Source organism: Gadus chalcogrammus, chromosome 16 (assembly GCF_026213295.1).
Source record: "Gadus chalcogrammus isolate NIFS_2021 chromosome 16, NIFS_Gcha_1.0, whole genome shotgun sequence".
Classification (NCBI taxonomy): Eukaryota; Metazoa; Chordata; class Actinopteri; order Gadiformes; family Gadidae; genus Gadus; species Gadus chalcogrammus.
The window spans coordinates 20963650-20980721 of record NC_079427.1 but is presented as its reverse complement, the minus strand read 5'-3'; the positions used below and the strand labels follow the sequence as shown (position 1 = coordinate 20980721).

General features: G+C 45.0%; 1 protein-coding gene across 2 annotated transcripts in view; it reads left to right on the top strand.

Annotated features, from left to right (window-relative positions):
• The first annotated feature begins 3647 nt into the window (after positions 1-3647).
• Positions 3648-17072, top strand: part of gucy1a2 (guanylate cyclase 1, soluble, alpha 2) — a 34360-nt gene continuing 20935 nt past the window's right edge. The window contains exons 1-4 of one of the 2 annotated variants that reach the window (XM_056612226.1): positions 3648-4105; positions 8244-8305; positions 10548-10657; positions 15211-16118. In XM_056612226.1, coding sequence (XP_056468201.1) covers positions 3782-4105; positions 8244-8305; positions 10548-10657; positions 15211-16118 — 1404 coding nt within the window. In that variant the 5' untranslated portion in view covers positions 3648-3781. Of the gene's footprint in view, positions 4106-8243; positions 8306-10541; positions 10658-15210; positions 16119-17072 lie in introns of both variants that reach the window. The other variant, XM_056612225.1, reaches the window with a different exon arrangement.

Here is a 17072-nt window from a genome sequence, read left to right as displayed (position 1 = left end):
CCTTTACTGCTGTCTACATTTGGACAAATTCCTCTGCTAGTTATGTAGTGTAGTTTTAGGAGTCTGCCCATGATGACAGCCCAGGATCTCTAGGAGACATAGACACTGCAACTCTATCGTGAAGTTCACCTGTTGATTATTTTTATTCCAAATGTAATAATCGTATCTCATGTCTGCAGTAGACATAGTACTATTTTGGAAATGTATGAGGTATATGGGGGCAGAAAGCATGGACAATAGACAGACAACCGTCAAGATGGACAGGATTGGTTGTGCCATTAGCTGCACTAATGGCCAGATCAGGAAATGATGGGGGTGCGTGGATGGGGTTCATTCCCTTTAATAGAACAGGACAAGTTCCAAGTCTTTAAAGGGCTGATTGGAGTCGTAATCAAATGTTTTTCCTTAAGTAGAAAAGCTTTTCTATGGTATATGTGTAGGCTATAGTATCCTATATTTGGCCATAGAATAGTTGACCATTTGCACATAGGCTATCCAATATACATTTACGATCATCATGCCACATTTCATTACACTTAAGGATTATTGTAGTGCATCTAAAGAGTGGAGCACTATGAGCCCATTATGGAGGGATGGATTATGACCAAATAAGAGGGAAATGCGAAAACATTAACTGTGGCATGATTCTGTGTGCTAAACATATATTCTAGATGAGGTTTTAGGTGAATACTTGATACTTTAAAAGTAACATAGAGCTCCTTTTCGAATCTCCGAAATGTTCAACATAAAACGTAGCTTACTACCAATAGAAATAATAGCCTATACACTGCGTCCATCATTAGACAAAATGATAACTATCAAACATGTCATTGGCGGTTTCAAATAAGGCTGGCACATCAAACGAATCGGGCTTGTATATAGCAATAACCGCCTCAATTACCGAAGTATAGGAGAATAGGAATGTTGTTTAGGTCACTGTTAAGTAATGAATCGTGGCATTTTTTATCATTATGGGGTGATATTGTAGTGTTTCAAAGGCATTGGCAATTTGAAACACTACAATAACACCCCATAATGATATTCCCATGGTGATATTCCCATTCTGATGTAGAAGCCTGGGTTTGCTATAGACAATGTCTGTTTATTGGACAGCAAGCATGCCTGTCCCTCATCATCAGCTCCCGGGCTCTTAATGAATAGACAAGCCTGGCAATCAAGGTCAAGGTCATTGCTGTAATTAGTGGCAGACAGACAAGAATATTGCTATGCTGTTCGTCACACATCACCGCCTCCCTGCTTAAAGGAGACATATTATGGTGTTTTCCAAACAAGTAAACATAGTATTTGAGTTCCAGAAAACACGTTTATGTACAAAAGTCAACAGGAAGCAGCAGCCAAGAAGTTATTTTGATGAGACGGCAGGAAAATGAGAAGATGTCAATATTGTCCATGATTTTTTTAGTGAACATAATTTGTGTTTGAAATTGTAAATAATTATACTTGTTTTCCCCTCTTTTTCAGAATGTGCTGTTTCTGGTGTCTGTAGCTTTAATGCAAATGAGCTGCTGCCCATTGACCAATGAGCTGTCAGACTGAACCACAGCATGGAGAAGGGATTGTTGCCGTTTGCGGACAACTGGAGCTCTATATAATCTAATATAATCTAATAATAATAATAATATTATGTATGGGTATTTATATAATATTATGTCTAATATCACGGCCAAAAGCTATGTGCGCCTCGGAAGATATTATGAATCATAAAGACTGCGTCTGACGTCTCTGGTACTTCCACAACAAGTAAAGACTCGTAGTGGGGGAAATCTCGGCCATGGTTGAGAAGAATTGGGGGGAAGGAACTTTGGCCTTGACTCTCTGAAGTCCATTAACTGCGACATGAAGGAGAAAGGGATTGTACTCCGGGAGGTGAGCTACCGGACTGCCTCCGAGCTCCCCGCGCCGAGCTCACTGCAGCAGACTTCCCCCCGCCGGTCATGCCAGCTTCGGCGGCAGTTCAGCTCTGGGAGTACACCCGCCGGAGGAGCCGGAAAGCTTTGGCGGCAGTTCAGCTCCCGGAGTACACCGCCGGCAGTCCGGCAGCTCAGAGCTGCTGGGCTGCCGCAGAGTTCCCCCCGCCGGAGCTGCTCGTCCACTGGTCCACAAATCGTAGCTATGCTCTGATTGGAGGGAGGGGGGCAGTGGGAGGTAATATTCAATGTGCCCCCTTCCTACGTAGGAGGGGGCGCAGAAACTGACTCGCTCGTTTGGTAACTGTAGAGTACTTGCAGAAATGCATTTCTCACTCAAAAAATCTTGTACTTTTTTCAAAGTTTGTGAGACCCAAAACAACACCCCAAATCCCAGAAAAAGTGTTGTTTTCATAATATGTCCCCTTTAAAACATGAAATGCAGAGAGCAGTAGGCCTACCGCTGAGGTTGGTGGTTGTAGGAGGGTCCTACTCTGATTATGTTATCTCATTCAAGCAAATTCCTCTAATCCCATAGTAGGCCTATTCAATACATTTGTTCACACATTGCCATACTGCCACATGCTACCAGTCGGTTGCCCCCTAACTGTTGATGGATAAACTCACGTGTTTTTTCCTACAATGAGGCCCATGATCATGTGATCAGTTGAGACTCAACTTGTTGACACCTGATTAGACCTACCAGGGGTCAATTGTGTAGATGCTCTCTCTTTCTATCTCTCTCTCTGCCTTCCTATAATATACCATCGAGCAGAATGAGCAGTGATGATGTGTGCCTCAAAACGCGAGCTCTGCGCACGAATCCCTGAAGGAACCCTAGTGCTTGCTGACGTTGGTGACTTCCAGTGCTGGATGCTGACCGTGCGCTCGCGCCTCAACGTTCTCGCGCGTTCGCCTCCCCTCGCGCCCTTTCTTTCTACCCACGCCTAATGCGCTCTTTTGGGAAGATTACAAATCTTGAATTCTAAACGACAGGGAAAAATGACAACCACATTTCCGATTGAAAAATGAGGAGTTTTCATGGATTTCGTGGATGTTATCTGTTGCTAATGAGAAGAGGATTAGGGAACGGAGCGCTGTCCGTGCGCAGCACATCGGGAAACGGCTTTCGCGTATGACTCGAGGGATGGGAGAAGAGACGCGATATCGATTAAATAAAGAATATATTTTTTTCATATTCTACTTGAATAATAGCATTCATCTCATTTTTTGGGGTGGTGCATTTTCCCATATTCATATTTTTTTTCAAAAGGAGCACCTCGCCTCGGATCATTCCTCCGTCTGCAGACATGTTTAACGACGAATAACTTTCAAACGATATCATTCTATTATCAACCGCGTTTTTCGTGTTTACCTTGAGGAAGGTCTATATTTTCATAGTGAGCTATGTTGCATTTTTCGATGATATGGATTTAGACCATTTGCGTTGTCCCCGGGGCACGTAACCCGGTTGCATAAATGATCGCGTGCCGTTAGATCTCTTGTTTCAACGCGCGTATTTTATCTCAACGCGCACGAAGAGACCGCTCAGGCAGAGTTGACATTCGAACACTCTCTCTCTCTCTCTCTCTCTCTCTCTCTCTCTCTCTCTCTCTCTCTCTCTCTCTCTCTCTCTCTCTCTCTCTCTCTCTCTCTCTCTCTCTCTCTCTCTCAGTGCCTGCCCCTCCCCTCCCATCCCCTCCTCACCCCTCAAGCAAGCTGCTATCACCCCCGGGAGGCCCCCCCAATCTGATGAGTCCGCGACGTGGACTTTGTCGTTCGACAGAACCGGCTTTCGCATCACCATCGTCACCACCACCTCCATCACCACCAGCATCATCACCACCACCACCATGTCCTCGCGCAAGATCTCCTCTGAATCGTTCAGCAGCTCGGTTGGCTCGGACTGTGGGCTCGAGAGCCCCGGGGGAGACACCGGGGGAGACGGTGCGGATTCGGTGGAGGGTCGCGGATGTCCTTTTTCCTTCTCGGCGTCCCAGCGCACAGCGGTCTTCTGGAACGGCCGGAGCCCCGTAGAGAAGCAGGGATGCCCGTTCAGCGGCGGCAGTAGCAGCGAGAAGCCAGGGCCAGGGGGCCCCATCAAGAGGGCCACGAGGCGGAGACGCGTGAACCTTGATTCGCTAGGGGAGAGCCTGAGGAGGCTGACCTCACCTACGGTACAGAACAATATGTGTTATTTTCCTTCACCGCTGATGGCCGCTTCTAGAGTTGTCTGGTGTCTTATTTAATAAATGGGTTTGTGGGAGACAGAGCGACTTAGCCAGATTAATAGCCATGTCCTGTCTGTCTGCGTATATTTCTGAAGATGTGAGGGGTGTGTCTGTTGTTGTTTTTTTGATCAAGGCTATAAAGCAATATTTATTAGGATTTGTTTTGCATGTGTGTAGTAAAGGTGAATTGTAACCATTGGCATGTCGTCTGGTAATATTGTTTCAATTGCTTGTGACCTCCAAAGAGAACACTATTGTGTTTAATGTATAGCAACTTGAGGCCGATATAAACTAGAATAGCTTCAAATCATTAGCCTTTCTTTATGTTAAGCTATGGGCTAGCTAAGCCACCCCTATTGCCCTATTGTCAAACCATATTGTAAAATGAATACAGGCACACATAAGTAGCTACTTGAAAAGTTTTGTTGATCATGCTAGTTCATTTATTTACACTTTTTAAAAACTGTTTATTGTGTTCCACTGCTTGCCACTTGATAGAACTGCTAAATCGTGTCACGACAGTTTGTATCTGGGATTGATACGCTAATCATGCCTTGTTAGATTGTTATCATGGGCCGTAAACATAGGGTAATAAAGCAGGGACGATGGGGGACAGTGACCACTATCTCCTGATCTGATTTTGTGTGTCAACGGCAAATGTGCAGTTCATTTTAATAAACCCAAAACATAAGCACGCACACACACACACACACACGCACACACACACACACACACACACACACACACACACACACACACACACACACACACACACACACACACACACACACACACACACACACACACACACACACACACACACACACACTCACACACTTTTAGCTCAAAACATTGTTTTCATAATTGTTGTTAACATTTAGAAATTAAAAACGACTTTTCTCTCTAGCCCTGAGCACCATAATAATAAACCTTAAGCACAGCATGCAACATGTCTGGCCACCCACACACTGTGAACCGTTTGACTGTTGAATAGTGCTGGCTTGCATATAGTTAAATGTTCAATCCTATCGGTGTTCTGCGTGTGTCCACGCACAGGCTGTTGTCATGGAGACACCTCTGACTACTAAAGGCTTATGCCTTCTTCCCACCTGCTGAGGCTGCCTGGCCACCCTTGCATGTCACTCTGTTATTTCCAGTAAAACAACCCTAAAAAGATATACAATTATGTGTTGTTTCGGGCTGCACAAATCTTTTATAATGTAGCTTTCTCATTAGTTCCACCTAGCTTGTTCAAGGCCATGGCAATGGTCAGCCACCTTGTGAAGTGTGTCTCTTAAGCCTGAGGAACTGCAGCTGCATTGACTTCACTGTAAAACAGAGCTTATCTGTACGTCACCACAGACTCACACAGTGGGCCATGGGGTATGTATGTATGTGAATGCCACTCACACAGCAATGGGTTGTATGTGTGTGGGGTGCTGTGAGGGATGAGGATGCAGGGTCTGAGCTCTGTTCTCTCTGGAGGCGGTGGTGGTAGAGGCGGCCGACCCTCTGCCACGTCCTCCCGGCAAACACTTGGTTGGGAGCAGTGTTGATGATAGCAGAGAGGAGAGATGAGAAGGAGGCACATGGAGGGAGGGGAACGAGGCAGAGATAGAGGGAGAGATTGAGAGGCGATGTGGGGGTGGATAGGGTTGAAGTCGCGCTGGCTGGCCGGTTTTCTGTTTGCTCACTTTGGGCTTCCCATCTGTCTGACTCTCTTTTAACGTCCCGTCTGTGTCTGTCTGTCTCTCCGTGTGTCTGTCTGCATGCCTCTGTGTGAGAATCTGCAGCAGCTTGTATGGTGTTCTTTTGGAAGAGTATGTGCAGAGGAAGAAGAGATGGCTAGCACAAAAAAAGAGAGGAAGATACCCAAGGGAGGGTGAGAGGAGAGAGAGAGAGAGAGAGAGAGAGAGAGAGAGAGAGAGAGAGAGAGAGAGAGAGAGAGAGAGAGAGAGAGAGAGAGAGAGAGAGAGAGAGAGAGAGAGAGAGAGAGAGAGAGAGAGAGAGAGAGAGAGAGAGAGAAGAGAGAGAAGGATAAAGATAGAAGGAGCTGCTCTACAAAAGTCAGAAGGAGATAGATGGTAGGAAGAGATGTCAGCCGTGTTGAATGTGTACACCCCGCCTCCCGAGAGCAAACATCACACAGGCAGAGCCTGGTCCTCCACACGAGAGGCAGCCTGTCCATGGGCACTCATACACTGTGCACAGGGCTTTGTCCGTCACACTGCAGTGCATGCTGGGTAAACTGATAACATTGGGGCATTTATCAAGAAACGTTGTGTACATGTTTTGTGTGTGTGTGTGTGTGTGTGTGGTTTGTTCCTAAATCTGTGTGTTTTTTTGTGAATGATCCTACCCACCGCTATTGTATTTTTTTACATGATAGCATGATAAATGCCCACGCTCACACATCGTTGCACACACGGACAGATTAAGTCGACAAGAAGCTAAGAAATACATTTAATATAGGCCTTGTGTATTATGTTATCAATCTCCTTTTCTATTTAATTTTGACTGGAAAGAGTGAATACCACCATAGCCGCTGATGAGGGGACCCCATGTTAGCTCTTGTTGTTGCTATGCAACTTTCAGCTGTCAGCAGTGCTTGTGTAAAAAGCCTCTCGGTAGCCTCTATTCAAAACACCAAGTGACACAGCATGGGTGACTGGTGGCGCAGGTAAATGTATCCTCTGCATGGGGACTAAACGCTCTGCTAACCATAACCTTTAGCAAAAGAGCAGAGGACATTCTGCTTTACATCCACATAACCTTATTTCTCACTCTTTCCCCCTTCCTCCATCACTCTCTCTCTCTCTCTCTCTCTCTCTCTCTCTCTCTCTCTCTCTCTCTCTCTCTCTCTCTCTCTCTCTCTCTCTCTCTCTCTCTCTCTCTCTCTATATATATATCTGTTTAAGAACAGCTCCTTCTATCTTTATCCTTCTCTCTCTCTCTCTCTCTCTCTCTCTCTCTCTCTCTCTCTCTCTCTCTCTCTCTCTCTCTCTCTCTCTCTCTCTCTCTCTCTCTCTCTATCCCCCCCCCTCTCTCTCTCTCTCTATATATATATATATATGTATATATTTATATCTCTCTCTCTGAAACACACACGAGCGTCCACACAGACACAAACACATGCATACCCCCCCCCCACTGGCCACATTGTGCAGTTTCTGCTAGTAGTTGTTTGAGGCCGTGGTGTGACCTCTCCAGCTGGTACACTGTGTTCTGCTGTCACTGCTACAGACATGCATTTCAGTCGCATTATTGTTAATCACATTGGATCCGCCCTCCCTGGCTGCGGCATCTCAAAGTGAAACGGCTACAGGAGGCATGAGTGCACACACACACACACACACACACACACACACACACACACACACACACACACACACACACACACACACACACACACACACACACACACACACACACACACACACACACACACACACACACATACAGACACACACATATACACAAACATTGAATCGAAAAAGGGGTTAATTCAGAAGTAATAGCTACTCAGTGTTTTTATATGTTTCTAACTTTCCATTGGTTGAGATATATTCATTATTATTATAAATCAAGACTTTACTAATGTTGCTAATATTTCAGAGTTTTGAAAATCTATTTCAATAATATAATACTCTTTTCCAAGCAGCAGGATGAATCTCTTATGCATGTCATGGGAGTGTCTTAGATTGTCCGAAATCTGGCCCCCGGTTCCACCCTGCAGCTGTGAAAATAAAACAAAGTTTTGCAATGTTTCGATCTGTTAGATCAACAGACAGAGAGAAGAAAACCGTTTGCTCTGAGGAAGAACAAACAGATCAAACCGCAGCATTAAAGCGGGGTGTTAACCCTGCAGATGTCAGGGACTTTATGTCTTTATCCTAACATTCCGCTGCACCTGCCACAGGCAAGGCAAGACAGGTGTGCAGATACCCACTGTTCACATCTTGATTCATCAAAAGATGCAGCCACACACGTCTATGTAGGCATGACGACGCTGACACGTTGTCCTCATTGTTTAGTGTGTCCCCATGTGTGTGGTATTCAGTTGTCTATGTCTTCTCTGTTTTAGACCCAGACTGTCCAGGAGGCCCTCCAAAGAACCCTTGAGTTCTACAGACAACAAGAGATCAGGTGATGCTTCTAGTTTTCTTTTCTTACCTTCTCTCGTTATCTCATGCACTCTCCACCCGGCTCTCTTTCTGACCCTCGTAGCTCTTACAAGTCAAGCTGAATGCATTGCTACAGCCTTTATCTACACAGTCTGGAAGGGATTCATGATCCTAATCCTACCATGTCAACGCCTGCAGTAGCCCTCTGATGGATATGAAGAAACCATTGAAGGTGCAGATATGATGACACCTTAAAGGTTCAATGGTTAATATTGACACAGAGCAATTACAATGGGTACTGAAGTCTAAAAATCAGTTTTTTGGTTTTCTCCATCCACCCCCACCTCACCAGACTCAAAGCCCAGGTTGGTTGCCAAGCGCAAGACGAGCCAAGCACAACATCATATTTTGAGACAAGCAAAATGATTCTATCTCTGACAAGCGACAAGCTATCCTACAATGTCAGTTGATCATGGAATGTATTTGTTTGCAATTCATTGATTGTTTGTAAAGCATAAACCAGCTCAGGTGGCACCCACCTTGAAATCATTTTTGAGCTCCTAGCTGTCTGCATCTTTCAAATATAACTCAGAGATTGAGCCGTGTTTTAGCACGGCTCTGGTCATGAGATTGAGGCTTTTCAGTTCAGGTAGAATCTGGTAAAATCCCAGTTGGTCCAGTTTGTTTGCTTGCTCGCTGCAAGCTGTGTTTGTGTGCCAATTTGTTTCATATCTGACAAGCTGGGGTACTTGGAGAATAGTGAATCATAACACACAGCCCATAACAAAAAGAAACCCTACGACCCCCGGAACGGAAATTTCAAGGAGAGCATACTGCCTCTCTCATTGTTGATGGAGAAGCCAGTTTTGCTACTTGTTTTACTTTATCTCTGATGACAAAGCATTGTAATATTATGATTGTAAAGTACATGTGTTGCATACAGCTCCTTCAGGTAAGGAAACTCTTAACCTAGGTTTCATAGGAGCAAAACTGGAGTAATGATCACCCTCCAGAATGGAATTTATTATATGAGAAAATATTAATCAAATTTTCAGTGGTATATCTCCTATGCAATTAAATCATATTGAACTGTAAATATGAATGCTGTGGGTAATTATTATATTCACACTGATGGTAAAGTTTCACTGTTTATTTGCAAGTTCAAAAAATTATAATTATTCAAATAAATGTTGTTGATGGTAACTCCCTGCTATCATTTTGAGGATGTACAATGGCCATAGTTGTATTACCTTGTATCTACTAGAGATTGCAGAGCCTTGGTGTATATGTTCAGCAGGGTCACCTCTGTCATGAAGTACACATTATTAGTGCAGACCCTGATGTGTGCACATCCATCCAGAAAAACAGACATGCTGTAGACAATATATCTTTCTTTACAATGGGCCACCATTGACTTCATAACGAGCTGTGCTCAGCCAAGCTGGTTCAGCTGAGGAGAGGCAGAGCTTATGTGTTGGAGGGTCTTAAAATACACTCACACATTGAATAGGCATGTGTCCCCCTTTTCTTTGCTCAATTCTATGTTTTTCTGCTTTCTTTCCTTTTATAGCCTCTCTATTCACATGCTCGTGATGCTCCGCTTAGAGACTAGTGTCCTCTTTCCAAATCTAGACCACCCTGTGCTCACATGTTCTCCTTCTGTGTGTGTGTGTGGGGGGGGGGGGGGGGGGGGGAGGTCTATTGTATTCCAGAAAAATATTGCTCTCTGGATAATCACTCCATCTGTCTCTCCCTCTCTCTGTCTGTCTCTCTCACTCATTTGCTCACTCACTCACTCACTCACTCACTCACTCACTCACTCACTCACTCACTCACTCACTCACTCACTCACTCACTCACTCACTCACTCACTCACTCACTCACTCACTCACTCACTCACTCACAAACAGACAAACAAACATAAGGTGTTCACGGGTGTTCACGTGGCCCACATTGCCCAATTACTCTGTGAACATTTGACCTCAATGCAGAACAAAGGCCTTTTGGTAAACAGTGTGCTACTGTGGTGCATTTCATCCTCAGCATGATGCTATCTACTTGAAACTTGTGTGTTTGTGCCCATGTTTTCCTTCAACAAGGTTGTGTCTTGTACTGCCACTATATTGGTTTCTAAGGGATCAGGAAGGATTTGGTTATGGAGATGTTTATTTGCTAACTGTGTGAAGTAGTGTCTACAGGAATGTCTGTGTGACTGAGGGGTTATATCCACTTATGTGTGGTTTGTATCTTTTTCAAAGGTGCAGAGAGGACGGCAGTGAGGAGAGATGCAAGCTGGAAAAGTGCCCATATCTGGAAAAGTCTGGTTCAGAAGAGGACATCTCAGGAACTCTGCACTACATGGCCACTATACTTGGTAAGCAATGCACGGCTACATTTTGTGTTGGGACTACTAATAAACTATGTCTATCTATTCATCCACCATCCATCTGGGCGTGAGGAATCGATTACTCGAGTACTCCTCGTTACAAATGAACTCTGTTGGTGGACAGGCAAACTCGAGTTTGCATATATACACACAAACAAAGTTTTCTGCAAATGTAGCAAATGTATCAATTTTCTGTTGGCGCCACTAACGCATGACGTGGGCACAAAGTAAATTAAATGCATCCATTTCCATGGCGCGTTCCGTGCCGTGTGCAGGCACGCCAGAATTCAATAAGTTAAGAGATGGCGGTTAAAGCAAAGCGCAGCGAAGAATTGAAATACTTTAAAGAAATAGGAGATCATAAGGTGAAATGTAAAATATGCCAGGCAAAATCGAGCTACCAGAAAGTACTATGCGGCAACATATGCTCTGTCCTGAAACACAACGGTGAGTTCGGGAAAGCAGACCCGAAGCAACGGTGAAAGTGTGTCGGCTATTTTCACCGCCGCAAGACGCAGCTGTAATCCCGGGCGTGTAGAGAAGATCACAACGCTGAGTATTTCCATAGTCCATTTGCTGCCGTTTTATTTGCAGCTTTAAATTACTTGCAATGGTTAGGCTACTTGTTTCGTTTTTTGTTTTATTTAAACTGTTACAGGCCTTGGTTCGACGTGATTTAAATTGTGAGACGCATATTTATTTTTGTCAGGAAAATGTGTTTTGAACGTTTGCAAAAATAAATAATGAATACTCTGATAACTCTGACTGTTTTGATGGAGAATAAGCATTACATGTTTGGTTGGTAATATTGCCGTTCATCATCAGGCCTATTCCTGCGGCAGATGCGTTGCATTCTAAAAATAGATTTGATTTAACGAGTACTCGATTGATCCTCGAGGAATTCCTTCGATCACTCGAGTTTGGAATTTACTACTCGTGCCCATCCCTAAACCTTTGGAACTGCTCTGAGCCGATGGATATGGATGTGAGGCAGGAGCACAGCCATACCATGTTTGCAGAAACATTATGAGTAAAGCGGAATTTGTGTTTATGTGAAATCAATGACAATTGAAAACCTATATTTGCTCTTATTTAATTGGTCAATTTCAGGTTCCACCATTACGTTGGATAAGCCTTATGCATAGTTAAATATGGGAATGTGTTGTCCTTCTTACACCATATCATTACCCTACAATTGTGATTCGTGGTTAGCACAAACCTGTAAATGATTCAGTAAACAGTGAAGCCCACATGTCAACTTCATGACATTAACTGTGGCTCTCTGTGTTTTACAGTATTATCGTGCATGATATTTTATAGCCACTGTAGTGTTATGGTGGGTTCCTGAATCCTCGGACGCCAGCCTTTCGAGTTGCAATTTTAACCTCATTTCCGGACTCGGAGAATTTATAGGGTTCCCTGTTAGTCTTTGTGATTGTGTCATGAAATTGGTGACCAGAATAAAGTAACATTAGAATCAACATTTATATTACCAACGTGGTACAAATACAAAGAATATAAATCTCTTCCCGGGCGCAGACATTTTTGTTGAGAGCGTCATCGCTGCTCTCGGTCTACTCTCAGAATTCCGAGAGATGAAGACAAAAAGGGGGCGTGCCTCCGAGAAGTGCCGCAAGAAAGCTGGGAGATTTCCCGACTTCCGACTCGGAAGGCTGGCGTCCGAGGATTCAGGAACACACCATTAGCTGTACTACACTACTGACAGCTCCTGACAAATTCATTTATGAAGACAACCTAGTCTAATTCACATAACAGGTCACACATGCCCAACGTTTCGCAGTTGGGTTGATGGTGCCGGAGCTACATGCTAGGCTAAAATTTGCATGTGTGAACGCCTGATTATCTTCCTTCACTGATGAGGATTCTAGAGAGAGAGAGAGAGAAAGAGAGAGAGAGAGAGAGAGAGAGAGAGAGAGAGAGAGAGAGAGAGAGAGAGAGAGAGAGAGAGAGAGAGAGAGAGAGAGAGAGGTAAAGAATGATGTGGCTTTACCTTTTTAATTTGTGTGTATATGTGTTGTGTGTTAGTGTGCGTGCATGTGTGTACATGTTGATGTTCGTGATTAATAGTGCTCATTCCATGCCCTTAGTTTTCTAGCTGTGCTTATTCTGTCTCTTTGCTCACGATTTATTATGTTTCCACTGAAGTGTTATTTTTAACACTCAGGCACACACACACATTCTTACACACACAAACACATGCACTTACGCACGCATGCGCACACGCACACGCAAACGTACACAAACACACACACACCCACACACAGACACACACACACACACACACACATGAATGTGGTGAGTCATGCAGTACAGTGTATTCCTCCTCCTGTGCTTGGTACATATTCCTTTGGCCTCCCATATCTGTGCTCTATACTCCCTCGGCTGCAGTCTCCTTGATAACATCCTCCTGCCCTTCCCCTATCTCCTCGTGCCTTCAGTCATTCCAGGACTGGAGGCAGCTGCATTTACAGAGTAGAAGAGGAGTTGGAGTCGCATGGCATGAATGTCACTTCTCTATCCCCCTCCAATGTCATTACTCGATTGGGCGAGGGCTTGAATGTGCGACCGCCATTGATTCCATGATGTACGCACGCCAGGGCAGAGCCTGTGAGATCTGCAGAATGGTCGCGCCGCAGGGAGAGGACCTCTCAGTCACAGTCGTCCTTCCCCTTTCCATCAGCAATGTCCCGCTCGCCGCCTCCGAGACCCAGTCAGCCTTGCCTTGTTTCCGTGTCACCCAGAGCGTGAGCCCACGCCACTGGGTCGTGCCCGCCTTTCCCCTGAGGAAAGAGACCGCCACATGCAGACCAGGCCTTGCCTGTATTGCGGTCAGCTTGGGCACTTCTTGTCTGTTTTTTCCATCTCCATCTCGGCCTTCTCTGACCCAACCAATCCATGGTTTCACATCTCCCTGGAATAATGCACCAGTCTCCCCCCATCTGATGGTAACTCTGCCATCCTTATGTTCATCAACAACTTTTCCAAGACTACCCATCTCATTGCCCCGCTCAGGCATCCCTCTGCAAAAGAGACAGCATATATTTTAGTCTGCCACATTTCCTGCCTGCAAGCACTTCCTCACAGACATAGTGTCCAAGCGAGGCCCTCATTTAAACTCTCATGGGTGTCGTTGCGTTGTCCGTCAGTCTTTCAGTTACCGTCCTCAGGAAAGAAACCAGGAGATGGAGGTTGAGAACTCTGTTCCCTTTGTACAGGCTCACGTTTGCCGTAACCACGCATCCTAGAGACACGCCTGTGCCACCTTGCTGTCAAAGAAATATTTGGTTGAGGGATGAGTCCACCCTTGTATTATAATCTTATGAGCAAACGGATAGTAGCGAATCAAGCAGTTCGTAATACTCTGCATGTATGGCGATGTGTATTCCGACCCAACAACGCACACACTGTATTTGGTTTTATATTATACCGTATCATAGAATTTGATTGATTTGTTTAACAGACATTAAATATATTTGGAGGAAATTATGTCCGCAATGATGATTTCAGTTTGATGTTGAAGATGTTCAATATTAAATCGGCTGATGAGAGCCGATTGATTGCCACACAATGTTCTTGAATCTTATTAGTAAAGAAATGTGTTGAATATCAATGACAAAAAATAGGAGATAGTCTTTACTAGACCACTCTGAAAGAAATCTGTCATTTTCCGGAGGTCTTCCATCTTCCATCAGGAGGTCTGTCCCTGTGTTGTGTGTGTGTGCGTGCGTGTGTGCGTGCGTGCGCATATTGTTTTTGGCATATGTTTGTGCCCATGGATGGCTGTGCAGGTGTGTGTGTTGGGGTCATATTGCTAAGTGATGGTTGTATCTGTTCCATGTTCAAACAGATCTAATTGTGTTTTTGACTTTTGATCATCTCCCTGACTCATTCACATCAAACAACCTATGTGTGTGTGTGTGTGTGTGTGTGTGTGTGTGTGTGTGTGTGTGTGTGTGTGTGTGTGTGTGTGTGTGTGTGTGTGTGTGTGTGTGTGTGTGTGTGTGTGTGTGTGTGTGTCTGTGTGAACATTGATGTAGGCTCATGTTAATTTTAATTGCCTTTGTTCATCAATGGGCCTCTCTTACGGGGTTATCTTTTTTTATTCTTCAAGGTTTGTTTGGCATGACTTGCTTTTAAATTTATATTGAATACTTTTCTCCATTGCAAATATACATACTGTGCATATGAGTTTTGTTTATAGTTAATTTATTAAAAATATATATATATTTTGAAGTGCACTCTGCACTAATGTATCCAAAGCGCCGCAGAAATTCTCTTTTACATCCTCACGAGTTCTCGTATGTTCTCTCATGCACATATCAGATACAATCCAGTTTTCCCAAACAACGGAAGCTAAATGCTAACAGAGATAAGAAAGATACTATCTATCTAGCACATACTGAACCAACATAATACGTGGCGATTGTTTGGCTCTAAATGTTGTTCATTAGTCTTCAGCTTCTTTTCTCTGAGCCATATTCAGCGTGTCAGTGTTGTTTGGATGTGCTTTGTCCTTCCAGGGGTGCCGTACTGTGAGCTGCGTGAGCACTTCGGCGAGGACTTCTTCAGCCTCTGCTTTGAGGAGAACGAGAGGGTCCTCCGGGCGGTGGGGGGAAACCTCCAGGACTTCTTCAACGGCTTTGACGCCATCCTGGAGCACATCCGCACATCCACCGGGCGCAGGGCCTCGTCCGAGAGCCCCTCCTTCCAGTGCAAGGACCCCCACGACGAGACCCGAGGGAGGGAGGTGCGCCTGGTGGGCGGGGTCGGGCACGGCGAGGGCCGAGGGAAGACGCTCCTGCTCCATTGTTTAAACCCCGCCCCCGTGGTGGGCTTGGTCATGCCGGGGTTGATCAGAGCCGTCGCCAGGCGGATTTTCCACTCCGAAGTCAGGGTGGAGGAAGTCCCGCCCCTCACTCCCCTGTCTCCGAACGATGACGCAGACCACTCTGGCGGCGAGTCCCCGACTCCCACCCCCTCCCCCAGCACCTCTCCCCCCTCCTCCCCATGGCCTCTCTCTCCCTGTCCGTCCTCCTCGTCCGCCCCCGTATGCCTGTCCTTCCTCATCAGGGAGACCTCTCCTGCCTCGCTCCCCGCCCTCTCAAACACTCCCTCCGGGACCGCCCCCAGCAGACCCCCCCTGTCGCTGTCCACGAGCCCCACCGACCTGTGCATCGGCCTGGCCACCTTCTGCAGGGCCTTCCCCTTCCACCTGGTGCTGGGACCCCGCATGGAAGTACTGCAGCTGGGCGAGGGGCTGAGGAGGCAGGCCCGCATCGAGCCCCTCCGCAGCTTCTGCTTCAAGGACTGCTTTGAGATCGTCTCGCCCAAGATCGAGCCCTCGTTCAAGGGCATCCTGGTGCGGCTGGCGTCGCCCTTCACCATCCGCACCAGGCCGGACAGCACACAGTCTGGCACCAAGGAGAAGGTAAAGCAGCCGTCTTGTACCGTTTTATATTGGTGATAATCAATGCATTCTACTCCGTTAGCCACAGGCCAAGCGGGTTCAATCCTTGAGTTGGATGAAATACATGTGCTAAATCACCTAATTTTTAATTTAGCTGGTATGATTTATTATTCCAGTAAAATATAGATTAGCACCTGGAAGTTATTCTTGTGTTCTTGGTGAAGGCTTTAGATGAAGCAATTCTACCTGAACCTATTGAACCGACCCGTTGTGTGCGCCTATTGAGTTCTTATTGATGTGTATCAGATGGAATTAGCTTGTTGATTGGTTATGCTACTACAAGAGTCATATTGATGTGATTGATGCGTCACAACATATCGTTTAAAGGCGTTAAGTCATTGGTTCCAATTCACCAAGCACAACAAATCTATCTCAGTTGTCAGCTGTGCACAGCCGATTATTGATTAATAAACGGCTGCAGGCTGTCTGAACACACTAATGTTGAATGGTAGCAGAAAATTTGAGATTGATAGGCGAGGTGTAACTGTTGTATATGGTGTTGCATATGCTTAGTAAGGAGCCAGAAGAAGAGTTATCTAGCTTGAATCAGATGCGTAGATTGTCTTGGGCATTCTACACTGTAAAAAATAAAAAGTTGAGCAAACTCAAAATTGCAAGGCAACTTACTGCAATCAATTTTTGAGTTTTGAGCCCATCAAAAAGGTAATTTTCTTCTTTAGACAAACTTGAAAGTTAGAGTTATACCAACTAAGATTTTTATATTTTACAAACTCAAAAAAATAAGTCAGGGGTGTTAACTTAATATTTCAAATTAAGGTTAATATTATTAAAAAAAAAAAAACATTTCAAAGAATGCAAAACGAGTTTTAAATTCACTTTATTAAAATTAATAATTTGAAACTTCCATTTTAAATGTCTGAATGCCAGACAGCAATAGAACAAGCAACATGTAGC